Source organism: Chaetodon trifascialis, chromosome 20 (assembly GCF_039877785.1).
Source record: "Chaetodon trifascialis isolate fChaTrf1 chromosome 20, fChaTrf1.hap1, whole genome shotgun sequence".
Lineage (NCBI taxonomy): Eukaryota > Metazoa > Chordata > Actinopteri > Chaetodontiformes > Chaetodontidae > Chaetodon > Chaetodon trifascialis.
In genome coordinates this window covers 21,209,767-21,232,986 of record NC_092075.1, presented here as the reverse complement: position 1 = coordinate 21,232,986, position 23,220 = coordinate 21,209,767, and the positions used below count along the sequence as shown (strand labels likewise).

The following is a 23,220-nucleotide window of genomic DNA, read 5'->3' as shown; positions in this document are numbered from 1 at the left end:
AAGTGGGATGACTGGATAGAGAGGAGAGGAGGCCAAGGGATGAGAAGACCATGAATGTTCAGGCCAGCTTGGAGGATCAGGAAGACCAAATTCCACTAAAGGAGTCAGGAGAATGTCAGGTGTCTAGTTCATTTGATGGGGTGGACCACATTGAAGCACTGGAGGAATCGTCTCCAGAGAGTTCTTCTTTGGTTTCTGTGTCATGTGTTAGTCCAGGTCCTGAATCACATCCATCAACAGGACCTCTGCTCTTGATACTGGTTCTGTAGTTGCTTCTCATCTTGGGTTTGGTCTTTAGCTTTGTGATCTGCTGTGCTTTGCTCCACGGTTTATGTAGCTTCTCATCACCAATCATCATCTCAGAAACCGTATAAAACACAGTGAAAACTGACGAAGGGTGTTTACCCAGGATTTGCAGAGTTCTCTCTAATTTTCCTCTTATTTTCTTCTCATTCTTTTGAGATCATAATGCTAATGACTCAATATGCAGCAGGGGTGAACAGGTTATTAAAGACAGGGGTTTCCAGTCATCTCTGCATGGGCAGTTAACAAACACAGCAAAGGTCGTCCAAAATCAAAAACCGATGACAATCATAACTATATCACAACAACTGCTTATAAAAGGACATGCTTGAACAATAAAATAAACCCAATAAACCAAATAGCAAAAGCAGCTCAATTTAAAATCATACCAGTATGAGTTAACGGGCAGTTACACCACTAATGAGCTGCAGCTCAGGTGCTCTGGAGGATGTGGGAGCAGGGACCACAACCTGGTTTTGGAGGACAAGTTCAAGGTCTCGTCTCACATCATTTTTGCAGAAACTTGTGACAGCAGCACAAGGAAAGAATAAGACTCAGAATAACATGCTCACATTTTCACAAATAAAGTTGTTTCATGAAATGGGCGACCACAAAGCAGCTGACATGCAGAGCCTGTGATCAGGTAGTGTTCTCATGGAAGAGTGTTTCTGTGCAAACATATAATGAAGCTGCCACATATACACTGATGTCTGCACGAAATGGGAAATTAAAGGGAACAGGAGCCGGACAACATATTTTTTCCCCAGAACCCTCAAAAAGATGAATCCAGCCATGTTGAGAGCAGGCAGCTGCTGGCCTCTTGGTGGCTGGGCTCAGATCAGCTGCAGTTTGGATGCTGTTGATTTGCTGGACCTCCTCCCTCTTCTCCAGCTGAAGTACACAGGGCTGGCTGACATTTATATGGATTATACACGAATGTTTTGAGAAGGAGAAAAATAAAGTGGCCAGCCTGAAAGAAAGTAACATCAACTCTCCCTTTAGCTCACTGATGTGGCTTTAGAGGACGTTTGGTTTGCATGTTGCTCTCATCATCTTCTCTATGAGCAGCAGACAGCTGCGTTCAGCAACCACAAATAATTATTTATCACTAAATAATGAGGCAGTTGGTAATACATCAGTGTGCCTGTTAACTGGCCGTGGAGTTCTTCTGGCCCAACATACATCAGCTGATGGATGATAACATGAGGAAAGTCACCTTGTGGGTTTAACGTGCCGATCATGAGCTGGAGGCTCCTTCTATCTGTCCCATCTGACACACAGGACAGAAGAGAAATGTGAATATGACTTCAGCAGTAAGTGATTCGTGAGAGCACCCTGTAATCACAGACATCATGCAGCCTACTTACAGCTGTGTTCACGCAGAAAAACAAATCCACAGTTGTACTTTGACGTTCAGCAGCAGCGGCCGGGCACCACCCTCCCTGAGCCGCGCCGGGCTCCTCTTCTCAGGCGATCACTGGCTCGTCTGCTGTGGGAGACTGGCTACAACTTCGCATCAGGCCTGTTCGTGGTCCATTCGGAGTGAAAGGGGTTAAATGACGTGTGAGGTGCAGCTGAGCACTTGGAAACTCGTAAAAAGTGTCATTTGAAGAGGACAAAGAAATCCCGCGGCGGGCTATAAGATCCCCCTCCACTCCACTGCACAGACTCTTCCTCACGCCTCTTCCTCTGCCTGCCTGCACGCAGTCACCGTCCAACCTGTGTCTGTGGAAGAAGAGGATGCGGGCTGTCGTGTTTTGCGGCAGCATCTTGTCTTTGCACTTTTTCCTCTGCGCTCATTCTCTGCCGGTACACGAACCGAGGACCGTCAGCAGGTACAAGCAGCTGCAGGTGAGACTGACCCGCCGGGACTCACACGGGAGTGCGTTTATTAACTGTTATTCAGCCAGTAAAGGCTGCATGAAGCTGCTGCATGTTCCGTTTCTCCTCAGACCTCACAGCTAAACACCACCGATTGTCCTGCACGGTTATGGTTCACGGCAGAGCTGCAGACTCCTGTTTGTTTTTGTTTTTTGTTTTTTTCATTCAAGGCTACATGCTGAACGTCTCCTCTCTGAATGCTTTGTGCTTGACTTTTCTCGCCGTAATCTTGTGATGGAACTCATCAACAGGTCAGAAGCTGCTAAAATGAAATATGTGGCAGCTGAAATCTTAAATGCTGAGATGCTGCATTATATAAAGGGAGAGTAAATGTTTTTTCTTGAAGTAACAAAAACAAAACAAAACAAACAAAAAAAACACTCACAGTTGCATGCAAATCATCTTGCATGTCATGCACTGTATGCCCACACAGGCCATTTGTTTCCAACTTTCTGCAGCTTGATGGATGCCAGGCCTGCTCTCCGGTGTAATATCAACAGTTTGAGTGAGGGAGTCAGATTAAGCAGGCAGAGGCAAGTCATCTGGCAACTGGAGGAGGTTAAAAACTCTGCTTGTTTGCTGACTCAGGGGAAACGAAGAAAACAGCTCCTCAAAGCGGGAGAGATCAGGAAACAGACTGACACTGAGCAGCTCTGTCCAGGCTTTTGTTTGTGCCAAACAGGACACTCTGCTGTTCCTGATGTGATCCTCCACATTAAAGTGCTTCATTTTAGTTACCAAGTAAGAGGTGTTGACTGATTAATCTTCCAAACATGCAGTCAAGCCCTGGCAGCATGCTGTGTGTGGGCATTAAGGCACTTCTTGTCTGACAGTGAATGATTTGTGTTCATGTGTTAGTTTGCTGGAAATGAATCTGTTGGTCAGTGTATCCAGCTGTCAGCGGTGGAAGGCAGTGATGGATGCTTACTCTTGTCGTTCACTGGGGTATTTCCCTTTTACGCTGCTTGTTCTCCAAAGGGAAACATTGTATTTTTTACACTGTTACCTTTTTTTTTTACAGTAATATTTACAAAATTTCAAGCAACTGACTGCATTAAAAATAGTAAATAATAAAGGAGAAAAAAAATGTGTTTGATTGACTTTAATTCTACTAGACTGGAAATTCCAAATTTCCATGAAGAAACAATCATCAGCACTTTGGAAATAAGAGAGAAGAGAACTTGTTCAGTGAAGAAGTTTTATATGGAGTAATAACATAGTTTGAATACTGTTTCCCACAAACAAGTAACTAGAGCAGGGTTTGGTGTCAGGGTGGAGGGGAGTGTAGAAGAAAACATTAGAAGAAAAAGCACCAGTTCATTCATTCATTCAGTCTATAATGGAGACATGAGAGCAGATGAAAAATGGTGCCAGCCTCACTCGATCACCACTCAGCCTTCTTTTTCCTGGGAGATCGAATCCAGTGACAGACAGAGCTGCACAGTGAAAGTGAGGCTGACAGCGAGCCAATCAAAACACCAACGGCGTCATTATTCTAATATATTCTGCATTACATTGTGCAATCAACATTTCAGCAACAGACTTGTCTTATGTATATTGTTCTAATATGTCGCCATCGTTGTTTTGAGCATCTTTACTTGAAAACACATTTGTAGAGTGAACCACACCTCCTCATCAGCGCTGCAGCATTTTGCCAACTTCTGGTTGGCTAACTCACTCAGCTTGTCTGGGCATGATCAGGGCTTGTTTAATGACAATAGAAGCAAGCAGCAGTCCTCTCCGCTGTTTTTCACATGGCTGGGCTGTAGCTCACTGAAGGCTCCTTCGCCTCAGCACTAAGTAGATAATATGCTTTGTTGAAGAGGAAACCTGCTGTTTGGAGACTTGTTCTGTTTCAGATGCCTATGAATTGTTAGCTGTTCCACCAACAAGACGTTTCCAATCTAAGCTTCAACCCCTCAGATTTATCTGGTGATCCTCTGGGATCTCAACTGGAGCTGAAATGATTATTTGACTGATCTTTTTCTCCATCGACAAAAAATTCTTTGCAACAATTCTGATAGTCAATTAGTCATTTGAGTCATTTTGAACATACCAAAATGTTTTCTCACTTTTATGTCATTGCCATCTGAATATCTGCCTTTTGGACTTGATCAGACAAAATGAAACATTTCAAGATGTGACCTTGGGATGTGGAAAATGCGAAGGACGCCCCCTCAATCACCCCAAAATTTAATAGTTGGGTACAATCTGTAATGTAATATGTAATAATATGCCAATCAAAGGCCATTTTTTGGCATTACAAGTACTTTTACCTTTGATTCTTTAAGTATATTTTGCTTAAGATGCTCTAATACCTTTACTTAAAGTGGCTATAATTGATATTATTACAATAACGTATCAAATGACAGAGTGAAAACAACATGAACCCACAGAGAATTATCTGCAGCTCCCCTCAGCTTTACAGGGCTTTAAACTGCGTTTCAGCTCAGTGTTTCCTCTCACCACCCTCTTAACACTGTTTTCAGGAGTGTCAAGCAGCTGTTTTGAGAGGAAAAGCTCCAGATGAGAGCAGCACATCTGGACACTTTGCTCTTGCGTCATGCCGCTGCTTCTTTTTGGGTCAAAGCAGGTCCTCTAAGTTGACTGCTTGTAAATGCAAATTCCGAGGTCTTTGCCAATTTAATAGCACAAAATAAGTGTGTGCTGCATTGCCAGACAAACAATTATGTTATGCAACATATAATTGTAGAAAAAAAAAACATATGAAAGAAATAGGGGTTGATGAGTTCCTTTCAGTCTGCTTCCATCAAAGTGGATGAATATGACATATACAACTACCTTATGGAATCTCCAGGTAATGTTTTTATGTGTGAAGACATTTTATTTTGCTATCAGTCTGTCCAATACATAACAAAGAAGTAAAAACAGATTGGTTTGAGCCCCACTTCTTATGCTACGTTATGCTCTTCACAAGGATCATTATAGATCACTTTAAGGTTAAAATACCCTCTGCTCCCAGCTTGACCTTGCTAGCATTCATCATGTGGACTAGGGCTGTCAAGGAATTTTCTAAATTTGAATATATATTTGAGTTGACATTCAATTGTGAAAATGAAGAGTTGATTGTGGAAAAAAAGCAGCACCAGCTGCAATGAATGCACTGTTAGATGGACGGAGTCACAAAGCGAGCTTGCATTATCCAGTTTTTTTTTTTTACTGGGAAAACCTGTTGAAGTCTGACATATTTACATCTCTCTGGTCATAATGTCTTTTTCTAAAATGATTCCAGAGTTAGATGTGAAAATATTTAGGCTCTGCACTCTGTTTGCACCCACTGATGTCCGCCCGCTCTCTCACTCTTCTCTCAGATCAGTGAATCAGGAGTTTATTTCAACCAAACCAGAGTTGTTAGTGATTGTTGGAACAGTGAAAATTGAACTGAGACAGATTTGGGCAGTTTTATTTTGTTCCTGTCACATTTGAATGAAGTGAGTTTTACGATGATAAAATGACTGTTTCTGTGAATGGAGTCTGGCGTTAGTGAGAGCTGAGAACAGCTGTTTCTGCTTAACCAAAACAGATCTTACTCTTTAACAAAGAGGTCTGTCTCTGCAGGGATCCTCGTCATAATGTCGTCAGACACTTATTGTAACAATCTTAGCCTGTCAGTGGCAAAAACAAACACTTTTAGTATTATATAAATGAATGATAATGTTTCTCTGTAACTGTTCGATGTGTAATATGCCACTGTTTGCTTACAGGTTTGCTACATCATTTTAAAAGCTGGTGATATGTCGGCGCCGTGTTTGCCCAAATGGCCACAAAAATCAAGTAGGATTTTGAATACAAGACTTTTTTTGGCAATGTAGTATTTTTACATTGATGCATTTGTATTTTGATGTGAATCCTTCTTTCAGCACAGTCAGGAGTAGCTCTCACAAGTGTATTCTAGATAGATGTTTACAGGGGAGGATCACCTCAATTCAGTTCAATTCAGTTTCATTTCTATTAAGCCAAATCAAAACTAAATGTTGTCTCAGGTCACTGTCCTTAAAGCAGGTCTTCACCATACTCTTTAATGTGCAGAGACCAAACAATCCCCCATGAGCAAGCAGTCATCTCCAGTCATTCAAATCCTATTTTCCTGCAAACATTCCCTCCACCTGGCATTATCAGCCTGTTTGTGTGCAAAACACTGAAGGCCTGCTGATATCTGGGACTTTTTGTGGTTAAATATTTACCCTTGAGAGCTTTCCTCCACACTGCGCACCATTTATCTCAAGTTTGTGCTACTTTTTATCTGCCAAAGGATGTCTGTGGGAGTAGATCTTATCACATTTGTAGTTTGGTGGTTTAGGAAGTCATATCAGATTCTGCTCACTTTTTGTTTTTACAAGTCATAAAGTTCGTCATTCCCAGTAATGTTGGATCAGCATCCCTGAAGCCATTCATAACAAGTGTTATACTGCAGACAACCTGATGTCATGACTGAACAGGGAATTTCCAGACATCTGCTCAGTGTGTGTGATGCAGCTTAGTGGAGGTTTGAAGAATAGGTTTGTGGGTGTTTGTGTGTGGTGCACATTTTTTCATGTCATGTGCATGTGCAGACCTGCGTGCACATAGTGTATTTACATGTCTGAGTGACATCAACAAAGATTCCCCAATGTAATAGATGCCACCTATTAGATAAAATAACAATGCTCCCCTATGTCGACGGGCTCAGTGTTTAATTTGGGTTGAAGCTCGGGCACGTCAATTTGGGCGAAACGCGGCAACCACAGAGTCCTGTGGTGACATGTTAGCTCCATCTCCAGGATCTCCCCAACATACACAAAGCTTAGTTTCAATGGCATGTGTGGCTTTGTGTTTTACCTTTTAACTGAAAACTTGCTTCTTGCCCACTCACTTGCCTTAGTTCTGTCACTCACCTTGAATTGAGCTACCTGTCAGCTAAGCTAAGCCTGTGGCTTCAATGTTGTTGAAGTGGTTAAAACCTTTTCAACCCAGCTGGAGCCACCACTGGGTCCATTATTCTGCAGGTTGTGCAGCCATTGTTCAGACCGGCATGAGTTTATTTTAGATTACAGTGAAGATCCCTGCTGGAGATGAAATAAGTCGATTAATCGTTGCAGTCATCTTATAAGCAAACAGCAGGTGAACGTTTGCTGCTTTTCAGAAATGATCACACACTGAATGTGTTTGTCTACAGGACTGTTGGTTAGACAAAACAAGCCACTTCACACTGGAAGTTATGATGGGTATTTTTCACTATTATCTGACATTTCATAGACAAAACAATGAAATAAGAAAATAAACCAATGCCAATGGATAATAACATCCCCAAATCGTATTATTATAATTATAATTATTGTTAATATTATTAATATTTTTATTTAATAGCAACTTTTCTATATTAGCACAAATAAATTAAAAATGTGTATCAGATAATGCAGAGGAGGACTGGACTGTAGCCTGGTGTAGCCTTTGAAATGTGATCTCTGTATGTTAAGAGTTTGAAGTCTGAGCCCAAGCTGAGATGATGTATATACTGTATGTGTACATGAATATATGTTGGGACTGTTATGAGACATATATATTTGCTGCTGCTGGAACTGAATTTGTGATACTTAATTTGTCCCATTAATTACTCATCTTTAAGCAGTAAGCCACTCCTCTCAGTCTTGACAGTGTAATGAACAGCTGGATTTGGCCCACATGGCACACCTGAGATCATTCCACACACACGGTTGTTTTTGAGGTCGACTCAGGGCCAGTGTGGCTTTTGACTGTCAACTATTTCAACAAATGTCAAGCCATAAGCGTTGTACATTAGAGCTTTTGAAGTTTGTTAAAGCACTGAATTCTTCTTAATGACTGTCTTATTTGCTTTACAATCCTGAAGGACATGTCATCAGTAAATAAGGCTTCGGTTCCACTCTACACTGGGTGGAGGGGACTTCTGTATGTGACTGAGGTTACATTACTTAAAGCTTAAACTGACCTTTTGTCTGTGAAGTCATAGTAATCCTGCTTGTTTCACCATTAGCTTGACAGGACAAAGCACAGGTGTTTGTCTTATTTGATAGATTAGTGGTTGTTTTGGACTTTTTTGTTGTGATGGTCTGATATCAGATGAAAACGGCACGAACTTGTTTTCCAAATTGACATGTGGTAACAATTCCCATGAAAAGTCTTCAATTTTCCCACAACAGAGGAATCTGAACATGGATTGTGTTTGTCAGATGTTTCTTGTTGACTGCGGGGAAAAAAGACATTTTTAAAAACAATGACAATTATCCCAATGATGTGAGATGAAGTAATACAAGACAAAGATGCACCAGCCCCGTGACCGTTCTCACCCAGTAATTTCCACCCTCATGCTAGATCTCAGCGAGTGTGTGTGTATGAGTGTGTGTGTGTGTGTGTGTGTGTGTGTGTGTGTGTGTGTGTGTGTGTGTGTGTGTGTATGTGTGTTGATTGAGACTGTTGTCTGCTTGGCTTTATATGTCCCACTTAGCGACTCTCAACCTGAAGTGTACCAACAATCATAGGCTAATGGGACAGCTGACCATGCTGGCTTCAAACAGTCAGATCAGCAAGACAGGAACCAAACGGTACGAGCAAGTAACTGATTCACTGTGTGAGGAAGGTGTGAAGGCCACCCAGCACTGCACCAGAAGACACTCACAAAGTCTGTCATCAGACGGATCACAAAACCAGCAATTTAAAGATTCCCCCCCCCCCCCCCCCCCCAACTGTTTGTGATATGTCAGATATGATATGTCCCGATCTGGTGGAGCATAACAGTGCATCCTTACTTTGGGCTCAGGGATATTGTGTCACTTTCCTAATATCATATGGACTAAACTATGAATACATTTCTGAAAAACAGAACTTTCAGCCGTGCTGCAGTGTCAGGTCAAGTCTAATGCTAATGCTGTCTGTGATGAGACTTTCTACATTTGGCAGTTGAGTTTCCATTCTCCTGTAATCCTTCTGTATGGAAGGTGTAACCAAGTTTTGTTATGTTCAATACTTTGCTTTAGGAAGCATTCTATACAGTTTTATGCAAGTTATACAATGCATGTGATCGAATCAAGTTGTTTCGAAACATTGCAAGGGTAACAGCATGTTTCCAGCAGGATTTGTATTTGGAGTAAAATTGTCCACAAAGCGTACTTCTACCTAACTTGAGTCAAGTTCTGATGGAGGTTTGCTATGTGTCTTTTTATACACGCGTCACAGATGACTCATATGGTCTTGACTCTGACGAAAATTAAAATGATGCAGACCAGGACGAAGACAAGTGTCCACTTCAACCAGTCTCCCACTCTTCTTCTTTATAGCATGACTCACAGAGTCAAACCAATATTTGCTCATCCATGTTTAGATGTGACTGTTGCTATAATAACAGTGAAGTATATAGAGGAATTAAGCCTGGAACTGCTTTACTCCATGGAAAACTGCTAAATATTAGCAGATGGAACTTTAAAGTCCCTTAGATGGAGGAGTGTCTATAATTTCGTCTTCATATTTTACAGTTTAGATAAAAAGGCCTTATAAATGAAAACACATGTATGCTGATTAGTGATCACCATCAGGTCTTTTCCTACAGCTCGCAGTGGTCAGTGTGAAAGCTGTCTGCAGTGAGGAATCAAATTGTACTGGGACGTTTGCAGGACAATCAGCTATCTAAAAAATTGTCAAGTATTTGTAATGCTTTTGTTGCATTTCAGTAGGATTTTGACTCAATGGTAGACACACAGACAGGGAGCAAGGGTATAATAGGAATTTATTGAATGGATAATGAAAGAAGACTGCAGGTATGCAGGAAACTAGTAGCTGGGGAATCCTGGGAATAGTTGGTGAGGCACGTGGTACTGAGGTGGAGAGCGGTTCAGGGATACACTGGAGCACATAGAGCTCAGGAAGTGTGAGTACTAGTGTGTAGGGCATGTGGTGGTAGAGGCACAGGTGAAACTAGGTAACGGTAACAGTTGCGGACTGGAGGCTCGAGGCAGGTGGTGGCAAGAGGCTGGAGCTGGAGATCGGTGCAGGAGAACTCATTGAGCACAAAGGAAAAAGACACAGGAGATCAGGCACTGGTGACTGACACAACAGAAACAAAACTAAATATACACTTATACTTGCAGGTAGCACTAGTAAACAGCCAACTATACCACTAAGCAGCGGAAAGTCCTCTGCAGTCCACAGTCTTTATGATGTGTTTAGTTGTGACGAGTCCCAGCTGTGTTGGAGCCAACTCCCAAGCCACCTGGAGAACCACGCCTAGCTTCTGCCAAAAAAGGAAACGCAGGAAACAAAGCCCCACACCTCTCCACAGTACACAAGAAAACACCACAGCCTTGCTGTGCCAGCTACATTCATCTGAAAGCACAGGAACTCAAAGCTTTGTGCTCTTGTAAAATGTAAACACTTTAATAAATAATAAATAAATAATAATAATTGAGAGTGGTCTGAAGGTCATCTAAAACAGGCTATAACTTGGAGAAGGCCTGGTGTACAGTGGAACTGATGACACACACAATGTTATCATTAGCATAGAAATGGACATTGCAATGATCAGTTGGAAATAGCTGTTATTTATTATTACTTATCTTGCCTACTTAAGGATGACTGTGTATGATAACTTCATTGACTGAACCTTTCTTTGCAGGAATGGCCTCACAGCAACAGTGGCACTGGTCTGAAGAAGAAGTCTGAAAGACATGAACAGGACACGCTAAATAATGAGTTCCATTTGAAGTCAGTGCTGGCATCCAAAAATGACACAGAGTTCTGGAAGCGTCCTCGCTGTGGAGTCCCAGACTATCCCACCTTAATGCAGGTTGGCCTGTCGTACTACAACCTGAAGGAGAAGAAGGGAGGCCTAAAGAGACAGCAGCGCAAGAAGCGATTTGCACTGTTTGGAGGTCGCTGGGAGAAGACTGACCTCACTTACAAGTAAGAAACACAGATGCTCTGTTTGTCCATCGGCTTATTCAGTTATTCAGCTTTGAACCACTATTTGTCGCTGGCTTTTAATCCTGAATGCACTGCTTAATGTTTTGATGGATGTAAAGTCAGTTAGGGTTTTATATTTAGAAAGTGGTCTCTGCTTGGTATCAGTGTATATGTCGGCCGATCAGCAACAACAATCGATTGAGATCATTTACAAAGTGTCACCATACTCAGTTTGTCCACCACCTGCACTTTCTGTAGGACTATATTCTGAGGGCAAATTTAGTTCTTTATCTTTCTAGGTTTATTCAGTCAGTAGAATTGTTTCTAAGTTTATTTCAGATTGCAGGACAAATCAACAGCTCTGTTGAGTTCAGCCTGTCGGTCAGCTCACGCTGTCATGCCTTCCCCTGTCACAGGTAAATGACAGTGTCATCACCTTCAGAGAAAAACAGTCCATTTCATGTGAGAGCATGTGACGGAGCAAAGCTGGTGGCTTTTGCCTGACATCGTATGCATAAATAGGATGGGAGGGGGGTGGAGATGGTGAGCTAATGGCTGCTTACAATGTGTTTACATTTTTGCTTTGCAAGCTTTTGGCTTGTGGTGGAACATGTTGGTAGATCCAGTTTGTGAGAGCAGCAAAGTATGTGAGCCACCTCGTAAACTGTCGAATCGTTCTGTAATTTAAGTTACACTGCTTAATAATTACTATTGTAGACACACTGTTATAGATGTGTTTACAAAGGTGGTCAGTGTGACAAAAGCAGAGTTGTGGATCAAATCAGTACTGTGTCATTCTGCAATGCTCTGTTTGTGTGGGTGCATGTCAGCTTGTGTATACAGACTGCTGCTACACTACAGACACTCTTGTGCTGTTACTAGAAAGTATCTGTTTCGGGGAACATCTCAAAGTAAACAGTAAAATTTCAAGGATGACTGGAAACTGCTTTTATTTGCTGGTGTCAAGAAAAGAAACACGACTTGAAGATAAATGTGAAACTGCCATTTTACTCAAAGCTTAGCAAGCAAGCTAGAATAAACATACTCACTACATCCCGCATGCATTCAGTTCATAGCTTGTACAGCTTAGCCACGAGCAAAACACAAGCTCCACTACTATGACTCCTTCACACTTTGATTTTGAACAATAGATTTTTTTCTAATCTTAAAAGTGTACACTTGAAGTAACACCAGACAGACACAGTTAGCATATGGCTGCTGAACATAGTGGAGCATTTAGCAGTAGAGTCAGATAGTTTTCTCAGAAGTTGGTAGAAACTATTGGAGCTTACATTCACTAGGTGGCCAGAAACATGATTCCAAATGAATGCACAGTGTCTGTGTAAACAGGCAACAGGCAATGTTTGTCATAAGATCGGAATTGTGCTTCTTGCACTGCCCTGAAGTAGACAAAACATTGCTAGTATAAACACCTTTTCCTTGAGTACATAAAATGTCATGTCCAGTCCAGATATGTTCAATGAACCTTTTGATAGATAATAAGTTTACAACAATCCATAAAAAGACTCATGAGCCATGCAAGCAGCACAGCAGTTCATCTTAGTTTAACAGTAGCAAATGAACACAAAGTACAGCAGATGCTGATGGTTCTGCAGGTATTGGGTGATAAACTGAAGCAATAGACATAGTGAAATTCTGACCTGATGATGGCAATTGACAAGAAATTAGAGGATTTTTGCAGCATTATACTATTAAATTAGAATATCTTTGTCACGGTTCGTGCAAGGAATTTGCCAGGACCCAAATGCAGAGTACAAAAGAACAAGTTTATTTTCCAAAAGTAACAACAAAAAATCACCATAAAGGGAAAACGCTCGAACTGAGGACAACCAACTGAAAATCACCTTAAAGGGAAAAAAGTAGCAAATTAAACTCAGAAAAAACACAAGACAAATTACTTACAAACAACCGAAAAACGTCCAGGAGAATGCTCAAACTGGAGAAAGACAAAGTATAAAGAAAATCTATAGAGACTGGAGCAAAACGACGTGAGGCAGGAACAAAGCTGGAGAGCAGGGCACATGAGAGAAGCAATACGCAATACTCTGGCACAGAGGCAAGTTTGGAGCCGGCTTAAGTAGCCGGCTTGATTGCAGGATGAGACACAGGTGAGTCAAATCAACCCTGCTGCCGAGCTGATCGCCCCGCCTCCGTGCACTCAGTCTAGGAGCAGAGGGAGAGAGAGAAAAGGGGTTACTGCTGAGAATCAGAGTACCAGAGTGACACATGACAATCTTAAAAGCACCATTGTAGGGACCTGAGTTCAAGTCCAGGTTTAAGTGTGTGAATTATATGACCTTTCCTTTGAACACAGCTGGCAGTGTTGTAAACCACAGGCAACAAGACTCACTGTTGCAGTGGGTGTAAAAGTTAAGAAACATTAGTTTGGCATCAGCTGCTTGTATGACTAAGCCAACACTAACTGGCCTAGTGCAAGGGCTTCACAAGTCACTATTTTGCACAAAGAATCAATGATTATTGCCAATTTCATGGTGTGATTAGAGCTTATTAAGTCAGAAAGCATAGTAAGAAAATCAGTGAGCTTTAAACACGACATCACCTATACCAGTGTAGTATTATCCAAGAGGACCAGTTTAAACTACCCAGTGGTTATTTTAACTGTGTACACCAAATTTCTGACAGATGCAATTTCCTGACACAGCAGCACACACAGTTTACCATTTGTGTGGAGCGAAGGAGAGTGAGGGGACGTTGAGAGGTTCATCTTACAATCTGCGTCGTGTCTGAGCTAGTCCACACAGCTGAACATAAAGAGAGAGCCCATTCTCTAATCTGCGTCTGTTAACACAATATGACAGGACTGACACTGAGTGGAATGATCGTGCCGTGCATGCGGGCATATTCACTTTGTTGATTTTGGGCATTGCTTTTAGAAGTCAGCGCACCTTTTCTACAGCAGCAAGTTCTGCTGTAGAACACTGAGCTCAAGTCCACAAACAAGATCCCTGCAGATGTCTCTGGGGAGTCAAAGGGGTTGCAGGATGCAGTGCAGTACCATGCTGACTGTCACCCACTGACCTGTTTGCTCGGTAGGCAAACTGGAGGGGGTCCTGTCTTGGGGTAAGCCCATACCTACTAATGAGTAGGTTGTACACAGCTCTTTCACACAGCCAGCGGACATGTTGGCTATTTTTGATTCTATCTAGCAGGTTGCTGGGAGTGCTGCTGCTTGTGCTGTGCAATGCTTATACCTTTGCCACATTACTCCTCCAGTTTCAGTTTCACTGCTCTTCAAGGCTAGCATCAGCATGAGCAATCACATTGGTGTGGGAAGCTAGCATTTGCTGACAGGTAAATAATTTCCTTTTGCCATGCTATGCAGATTAACAGCATTTATTACAACCAGGCCATGGAAGTTCATTTCCATATAATGATAATACAGTACAGTACAACAAGGAGTGTTTTGTCATCCATGTCACTTTTGCTCGGCTGTTCTCAGAACTAAACCACTTGAACGCCAAGCATATTGTGTACGTGACTTCTAATGTCATAACTATAAGTTTATGAGGTGCTGATTGAATTTCAACTTTGTGGCCACCTTTTGCATGAATACCTGTATCCATGGTGACAGCGTGTCAGTTGGTTGAGTTGTGTTTCTTTTCGTGATACATTTTGTGATGTTTGAGTATTTGTGTGACGCTGCAAATATTGTATGACATGAAACGTAGACAGTGGATACAGAAACTCCAAGAAAAGAATCCCATCCTCTGCAGGAATTTGACAATGTTGTAGGATAGCATGTTTTTTTTGTGTGAGTACTCTCTAATACAGCACATTGGTGTGTGTGTCCAATAGGATTGTGCGCTTCCCCTGGCAGATGAGTGAGGGCAAGGTGCGGCTTATCTTCCAGGAGGCATTCGGTGTGTGGAGTGCAGTGACTCCTCTGAGGTTCAGAGAGGTCACCAATGAGAAAGCCGACATCATTATTGACTTCAGCAGGTAAGAAAGTATAGAGGACCACAGCTGCCCAAATAAAAAATAAATGTAAGAAATAATAAATAACTCAATAGATAAATCAGTATGCCATTAAATGCTCTAAAAACATAAAAATGTATGGCATTAATTGATATTTATGATTTTGCTTGCTTCTGTATTTATTTAGCTTTGTATTAATCCCTAATTTACTTTCCCATTTAATTTTCCATTTTATTGATTTATTCAGTTTCAAATTTATGGTTTATGTCATTTTTTCTGGATTATTTTCATTTTGCATTTTCTCCCTTATTTATTTCCCCCAAATTATGTATTTCCGTATTTTCTTTTTACTTTTGTTTATGCATTCCTGTATGAATTTGTGTTTCAATATGCAATCTCTAAATATGTCTTGGGGTCAGATTTACTACACATGCCTTACTCTAGCACTGGTGGGCATCTGTGACAGTCTGAGGCTCACCAGTGTTGTGCCAAAGTGATGAGGATTAGCTCCAACCAGGACACTCATCATAATCATATTTTATGGAGAAAATATTTTCTGCCTTTCCCTCTGATGTCTTCTGCCCCGGCCTCAGCTCCCTGTGATTTACAGAGATGTCAGGAACCACTGACTGTAGCTAGCTGCCATCAGCTAGTTCAATTTGCTGTGCAACCCATTCTCAGCTAGCACTCCCTACTGCTACAATGGTTACTGAACCTATGGCAACATTTATATATGTGCAGTGTTGTGAACTGGGTGCCTGTCAGTTATTCAGAATAACTGCTGTATTACTGTTAATGAAAATCATATATTTCCTACTGCGGTAGATTCACATTAAAAGCATTTAACTGACACAACACAAGTTAACTTTTGTTATGAAGTAGAAAAAGGGTACAGAAAGCAATGTGTTTGCCAGTAAGCTTTGGAATTACCACTATGCTTCATCAAAAATGACTATAAAAAAGACAATGGCCACTTTTGGTATTTTTTGACTGTGGAACAGTTTGAAATATTATGGAATGAGAAGGAGCAGCCACAGTGAGCTGCTTACAGTGAGCTGTTTTTGCATTTAATGGCATATTCATTTATTTATTGTGCCATTTATCATTGAGCTGCAGTTCATAGTTCAGCAGCTCTGGATAGTCACAGAGAATCACAGACCCTGGTATTAGATGCAAGAGGTTTCACTTTGGTTTATTTTCATGGGCCAACTGTTGTGTAGAGCTCAAACTGAGTATTATAGTGTGCTTCCTTGGATCCTGAAGCATATGTAACTCATATTTAACTGTTCTGCAGAAACACATCCTCACAGAGAATCACAAAGCTTGTCTGTTAGAAGCAAGAGGCGTCACTTGGCTTTATTTTCATTGGCCAGCTGTTGTATTGAGTTCCAGAAGTGGAGTTTTTAGTTGAGATAAGGATTCATTCAGTGGTAGTTCAGCTGTGGGGTTTGCACTGAGGACTGACTGCCTCCGACTTCTGTAGCTCAGTATCTAGTTATCATTATGGATTTGTTTTCTAGTCTCTTCACACTGGAATAGAGTCATGAAAATAACATTCATTTTGTAAGGAAGTGAAATTATTAAACAATAATTGGCTAATTAGGCCTACATTTATTTATCTATGTATTTTGACGTCCACTCCCCACATCAAATTTCTGGCCCTTGAACAAATGCAGTGGAGACCCCTGCCACACCTCTCATGGTGACATTGAATATATGGTGTAGCTGGAACTCGTTCACAGTGGTCCTGTCCCCAGATGATGTGATGTGGTTTAATGTGACTTATTTCGGTATCCTTTACGTCGTTGTTATGGTGACGTTAACTGCTGGACAGAGTGCTGTGTGTTGTTGCTGCAGAGTTCACAGATATACAGACAGAAGAGAATTTGCTATCAGCTCCTAAATCACAGATGCACAATGTGTCTCCTTTTCTCACCAGAGTAAATGTAGCTGTAGGAATATGTCTGAGTTAGAAATACATATGGACTAACTGTCTGAGTCCCGCTCTGTTCTGTGCTGGCCCAGTTTTTTTTTAACGGTATACCAAATGTAGCAAATTGCAGTGTAATGTAATGTAGTGTTGTTTTGGTGGCTTGTTTTGAGTTTGAGTGAGAAAAGAAATCATAAACTGTGAAAGATGTGGTTATTGCATGCATTGTGTGTTAAAGCAATGAAATGTGGTCCACAGTTCAGTCTACATTGACTGCTGTTGTGCTGACTGTATGAAGGGTTTTGAAACTCAATATTGAGAAATATGTGTAACCAATTGTTTCTAAAAACCCCTGTAAATACAGACCCAAAGATGGCAGCAGTCTGTGTTTTCCAGATGATCTCTGTAATTTGATCCAGACGTAAATCTCTTGGATCCTTTTGTCAGAGTGACCCAGGAAAAACTAAACCAGATGTATCGGAGCCAGGCTCAAGAGGAGATTACAAACATGAATGAATGCAACACAGGACTTGTTTGGCAGGGTTTTTAAGAGCGTGCCTCCAGCTACATTTTATCAGGTCAGATTAGTCACTCTGGCATTTGTTTTACGATACGTCCGTGTCATAACAACTCTTTTGTTTCACTGTGCTGCACTACAACTATTCTGCCAAGCCCTTTTTTACTTTGACTCCTGACCTATAAAAGTTTCTTTCATAACTCAGTTTCTAGCATAGCTGCTTTTAGGGACTGAATCTGATATATCCAAGTTAAGTCAAGAAGGGGTGTCCCCTTGACTTACATGTAGAAATAATAATCATAGCTTTCACCAGGATCTCAAAATACCATATTAATGGAAACTTAAATATAGACATAATCCAACTGTATATAAAAAAATCAGCATCTTAAAAATCTAGCTGTTTCCTATTTTTGAATTTTTGAAATTAATACAGACACTGAATGAGTTTAGGTGAAAATAGACCAGTTCAAAACATTAACCAGGTTTTTTAAACAGTAACGTTTTGTATGAGTAGAAGCACAAAGTGCTTAAGGCCTGGGTCATCAGAGGATATAGTGGTTAATAAATAAACTCTCAGCCGGTCACATCCATGGTCTTATCCTTTGAAACAGCCGATGTGTGTGGTTATTTTTTAGTGGCTTGATGTCATTTGCATGTGATTTAATGAAGATAAACACAGTGAACAGTGTGTGTAAGCAGTGTAGGCAGGGTGAGCCCCCTAATGAGGGAAGGGAAGAATTCAATGGTGGCACGGTGACATGGTGGTAACACTGTCGCCTCATAGCTAGAAGGTCCCGGGTTCGATTCCCGCTGTGGGCACCTGGGGCGTGACCTCCACCATGCCTTCAGTGCCTGCTGCTTGAGGAAAAAGAGTCTTCTGTGTGGAGTTTGCATGTTCTCCCTGTGTTCACCTGGGGTATCCTCCATAAAAAAACCCCACTAAAAACATGCAAGAAGATCATCACCTGACCAATGGTGACAAAGAAAACTGGGTCCCTGGGCGCTGCTGTCGGCTGGTAGCCCACTGCTCCTGGTCTGCTGCGGAGGAAGGACGTGCCGGGATGGGTTAAATGTGGAGAGACGAATTTCACAAATGCATGGCGTGAGCAATTCCCCCCCCCCCCCCCCCCCGTAACTCTGTGTGTGACTGTGACTAATAAAGGGATGTCTTTCTTCTTTCAATAAAATATAAAGCCAGGATTAGATATAGTTGCAAGGTGTGCTGCTGGTCCCCCACAATATTAAGTCTATTATATAAAAGATATATTTAAAGAACACATAAAGGCCCCTTATGTGGACCTGGTGTCTACTGTTATATTTACATGCCACAATATACATGACACAAAATCTATGAATACACACTGAAAATGTGTAATTAAAAAGTCCTGATGAAAGCATGCAAAGAAAATGGAGGAAAATATTTACAAACCTCTACAAGAACACTATAAAAACTGTGAAATCCTCCTGGAAATCAAAGAAAGAAAATGTGATGCTTAATTTCATGCATTTCCTACTTACAGAGCACATCTGCTGTTGTTAAGGTAATTTTCAGCAAATATCAAAGGAGAGTTTTTCTCTCCTGGCTGCACTAATGTCCAGGTTAACACAGCAGCATTCACAGATGTTAAGATGATTTTTCTCTTTTGTCCTCCCACCTGGATTTCCAACATGCTGAGCAGACAGAAATATGTTCAAATGTGTGATACTAAATATTAGATTGCGTGCGTACAGTAATGGAGGTGCTTGTGCAGATACTGGCATGGGGACAACTTACCGTTTGATGGTCCTGGAGGAATCTTGGCCCACGCTTTCTTCCCCAGGACACACAGAGAGGGAGAAGTCCACTTTGACTATGATGAGCACTGGACAGTGGGCAACAGTGTGGGTGAGGACATTTGAAATACTTTGAGTTTGAACAGAGGTCTTGTTTTATGTTGAAGAAAACCTGGATCTAAAGGGGTTTGCTTTGAAACGGCACCTTATTTGTGTCCCTCATTTGATTTCACTGAAGACACATTCAACATCTAATTCTAGTGTTACTGTCCCTTTATTCTCTGCTGTCATGTTCAGGCACTGATCTCCTGCAGGTGGCAGCTCACGAGTTTGGCCATGTCCTGGGTCTGCAGCACTCTCTGGAGCCTGATGCAGTGATGTGTCCGTTCTACAGCGACTCATACCCTGTGCAGCTGAGCGAGGATGACAAGAGGGGCATCCAGTACCTGTATGGCCCCCCTCGGCACGCTCCACCCGAGATGACAGAGACCAATGACATAGACATTGGAATGGTGAGACCATATGACTGGGACTGGACCTCAAGGCTACATGTACTATAGTTCAAATCAGTCTCAAATTCTCATATTAGTCCACAGACAAAAATATCTCTTCTGTGTATGTTGCTGTGCCTCAGCCGGATGCCTGCAGGACAAGCTTTGATGCTGTGTCCATGATCAGGGGAGAACTGTTCTTCTTTAAGTTCCGATATGTTTGGCGTATCCGTGATGGGCAGCTACAACCTGGCTATCCAGCCTTGGCATCACGCCACTGGCGAGGCATTCCTGACCAGATCGATGCTGCGTATGAAGACAAGTCTGGCAACATCTGGTTCTTCCAAGGTTGGTTTTATTACAGAAGCAAATTTCATTTTTTTTATTTTATGAAGAAAATATATGTGTGCTCTGTTGAAAATGTTTAGTTCAAATGCTGGTTTTGTCAATTTGACATGTAATTTGTGCTGTTGACCAAATGACCGCCCCCTCAAATCATAGGTAACAAGTAAACAGTTCAGGACGGACACAAGCACTGTGTGGGAGCAATGAGTTTAGGCTAACGTTTGTGTCTCTGTCCTAATCTTTATTGGATTTAGGGAAATTTACATTCCAGTAAACCCAGCCAATCATATGACCAAAGATAATGTTACATTTCCCAAACTCTCCGGCTAGTCCTTCTGTCCAAAGCCCTCTCTCTTGCACAAGTCAAACAAAGTAAACGTGGTGAGGTTTCTGACTTCTTGCCTGAAAGATGCAGCCACATATGCATCCATCAAGTGCAGATGAAAGACTCCTCTTCATGGTTCTCATTTTAAAATGAGTCACCTGGAGACGGACTTTCAGCCAACCGAGTAGTAGCTCAGCTAACTAGCTAGCTACAGCAAATAAAATCTGCTAGTTACAGTTGTTATGTCAGTCACCAAAATGGTCAATGGTCAGCTCTGTGTGAAATCAGGACCTTTTCTGATGAGAAAATTAATCATGGGCTGCACGGTGGCGCAGCAGGTAGTGCAGGTGCCTCACAGCAAGAAGGTTGCCGGTTCGATCCCTGGGTCGGGCGGGGCCTTTCTGTGTGAAGTTTGCATGTTCTTCCCGTGCATGTGTGGGTTCTCTCCGGGTACTCCGGCTTCCTCCCACAGACCAAAAACATGCTCATTAGGTTAATTGATGACTCTAAATTGTCCGTAGGTGTGAGTGTGAGTGTGAATGGTTGTTTGTCCTTGAATGTGGCCCTGCAATTGGCTGGCGACCGGCTCAGGGTGTACCCCGCCTCTCGCCCATTGTAGCTGGGATAGGCTCCAGCCCCCCGCAACCCCGAAAGGGATAGGCGGTATAGATAATGGATGGATGGAAAATTAATCATTCTATTGGTATTTATCATAGATAATATTAAATCAGTATCAGTAGTAAATCAGTTCCATGCATCCTTTATTTTATGGGACAGTGTCTGAGCTGAATGCAGTTCTTGAGTATAATGTTAATGTGCTGTAACATCTTTAGTTGAGAGCTCTCTCCAACAGGCAACTGCCACGTTAGAAATAAATGACTGGCAATTAGAGTGCACTGAGTGATAAAATACAGACTGTATATTATTGTAACTTGTGATTGGACACGAGTAGCAGTTCTCTGTCAGCATTCCAGTCTTACCTTATTAACAGCAAAGAGAAAAGAGTGGATGGCACAAATACAAACCCTTGAATTAACTGTCACCTCACTGTCTGAGTATTGATCTGGATCTGAGTGTTGATGGGTGAGATTACAGGTGCAACTGAGCTCACTTCTGACCACACTCAATCATATTCATCAGTGAGGCTTGGTGCGTAGTCAGAGGTGCTTTTTTTCATTATTACCTTATTATTACTAACTTATTGCTATTAGGCCAGTTGTAAATGGGTGAAAAGAATATTGACAGTAGTCCATGACGTATCTTTTTACCATGACAGGTGACAGCTACTGGGTGTTTGATGCTGAGAGGAAGATTACTGGACCAGATTCGGTGCGGCAGCTGGGTCTTCCTGTAACAGATATCCAAGCGGCTTTGAAGTGGGAAGATGACCACATTGAGAAAGTCTACCTACTCAAGGCCACTTCTTACTGGCCCTTCAATCCTCAGGAGAATCGAGTTGATGATATCCATCCTCGTAGCATGCACAAGTGGGAAGGAATGCCCAGTCATACTGATGCAGCCTTTCGGGACAGATATGGTGAGGACTGGGACAGGGGAATGAGGGAAAAGCTACATGTTGACTGTAATATTAGTTTTTGTCGGTGTCAGGAAAAAGTCCATAACTGACTGTTGCCTTCTCTTGCCCTGACAGGCTATGCCAATTTCCTGAGTGGGATGCACTACTGGAAGTTTGACCCTGTGACGTTGAAGGTGTTAGAAGGCTACCCCCGCAACATTGGCGTGGATTTCTTTGGCTGCACTGCCTTTCCGTCAAAATAAGTTCATACACATACATCTGCTGACCTTATGAGGAGCAGTGGGTTGGTTTATTATCTTAATTCCCCACACAATACATCGTGGCTATTTTGGAAATATACTTAAGGATGTATTTCATTTAGATCCATGTAAATGTAACAACAAACTCAACAAACTTACCAAAGTAATTGCTGGCTATAATCGAATATTTTTTTTTGAAAACATTGGATTTGTATTTGAAAATATATGTGAAATGTTCCTAGATTTTACTTTGAGTGGAAGTTTCTTAGTAGCAGTCAGTCAGTTTCTGCTTTCTTTTGCAGAGCCAGGAATGATTTGGTCAATTTAACATGAGAATACACATCTGGAGAGGACAGCTGGTTAAAGTTGTGGTAAAAATTCAGTCCTGGAAAAGTTCCACCCCCAGGCTTTATTCCAAAAACTCACTGCCCAAGTTGCTTGAATTTGTCCACATTGAAAGAGTAATTCCACTCTAGATGCCGGACAAATATTATTGTTATACAACCTCTGTGGGCTGAAAGGCTCAAGTCTCTATAGTACGGAGTGAAGTGCTGTATTGCAAAGGTTGTGTTGTGGAAAGATCATGTAGCCACCACAGGCTGGTACTGCAAGCAGGATTACTAGACTGGGTGCAGATACTCTTTAGTGTGTGGAACAAAACGCAAATCAAGAACAAACCAAAGACAACACTGTGCTTACTGTCAAAGTTGAGATATGAATTAAGGTGTTCTTCAAGGAGGTAGGCTGCATCAGCATCAGGTTGAATACTGAGAACTGAGATCCTTATTATTCTCCACAAATTCTTCTCTTGTTTCTGGAAAAATACCTGCGTCAGCCTGGGATTGTTGGCATGCATCTGCTTGTCTGTCTGTGTGCACCTGCGTGTTGTGGTACTGAAGACCAGTGTAAGTTCCTTGAAAAATGTTATTACTCATTACATATTACTTGTTGAAAAGCTAATTAACTACTTACTAATATGCAAACAGCAAAA

General features: G+C 41.7%; 1 protein-coding gene across 1 annotated transcript; it reads left to right on the top strand.

Moving 5' to 3' along the window:
* Positions 1 to 1,791: 1,791 nt before the first annotated feature.
* Positions 1,792 to 22,371, top strand: LOC139348832 (stromelysin-3-like). Its single transcript, XM_070989193.1, has 8 exons — positions 1,792 to 2,154; positions 10,829 to 11,115; positions 14,953 to 15,096; positions 19,271 to 19,404; positions 19,590 to 19,804; positions 19,927 to 20,131; positions 21,730 to 21,990; positions 22,105 to 22,371. The coding sequence occupies exons 1-8, from the start codon at positions 2,044 to 2,046 to the stop codon at positions 22,230 to 22,232; spliced, it is 1,485 nt and encodes a 494-aa protein (XP_070845294.1). The 5' UTR covers positions 1,792 to 2,043; the 3' UTR covers positions 22,233 to 22,371.
* The last annotated feature ends 849 nt before the right edge of the window (positions 22,372 to 23,220 follow it).

Coding starts and splice junctions, on each gene's coding strand:
- LOC139348832 (XM_070989193.1), top strand. CDS start 2,044: ATGCGGGCTGTCGTGTTTTGCGGCAGCATCTTGTCTTTGCACTTTTTC. Junction 2,155..10,828: donor GCAGGTACAAGCAGCTGCAG/GTGAGACTGACC, acceptor CTTTCTTTGCAG/GAATGGCCTCACAGCAACAG. Junction 20,132..21,729: donor CAACATCTGGTTCTTCCAAG/GTTGGTTTTATT, acceptor TTACCATGACAG/GTGACAGCTACTGGGTGTTT.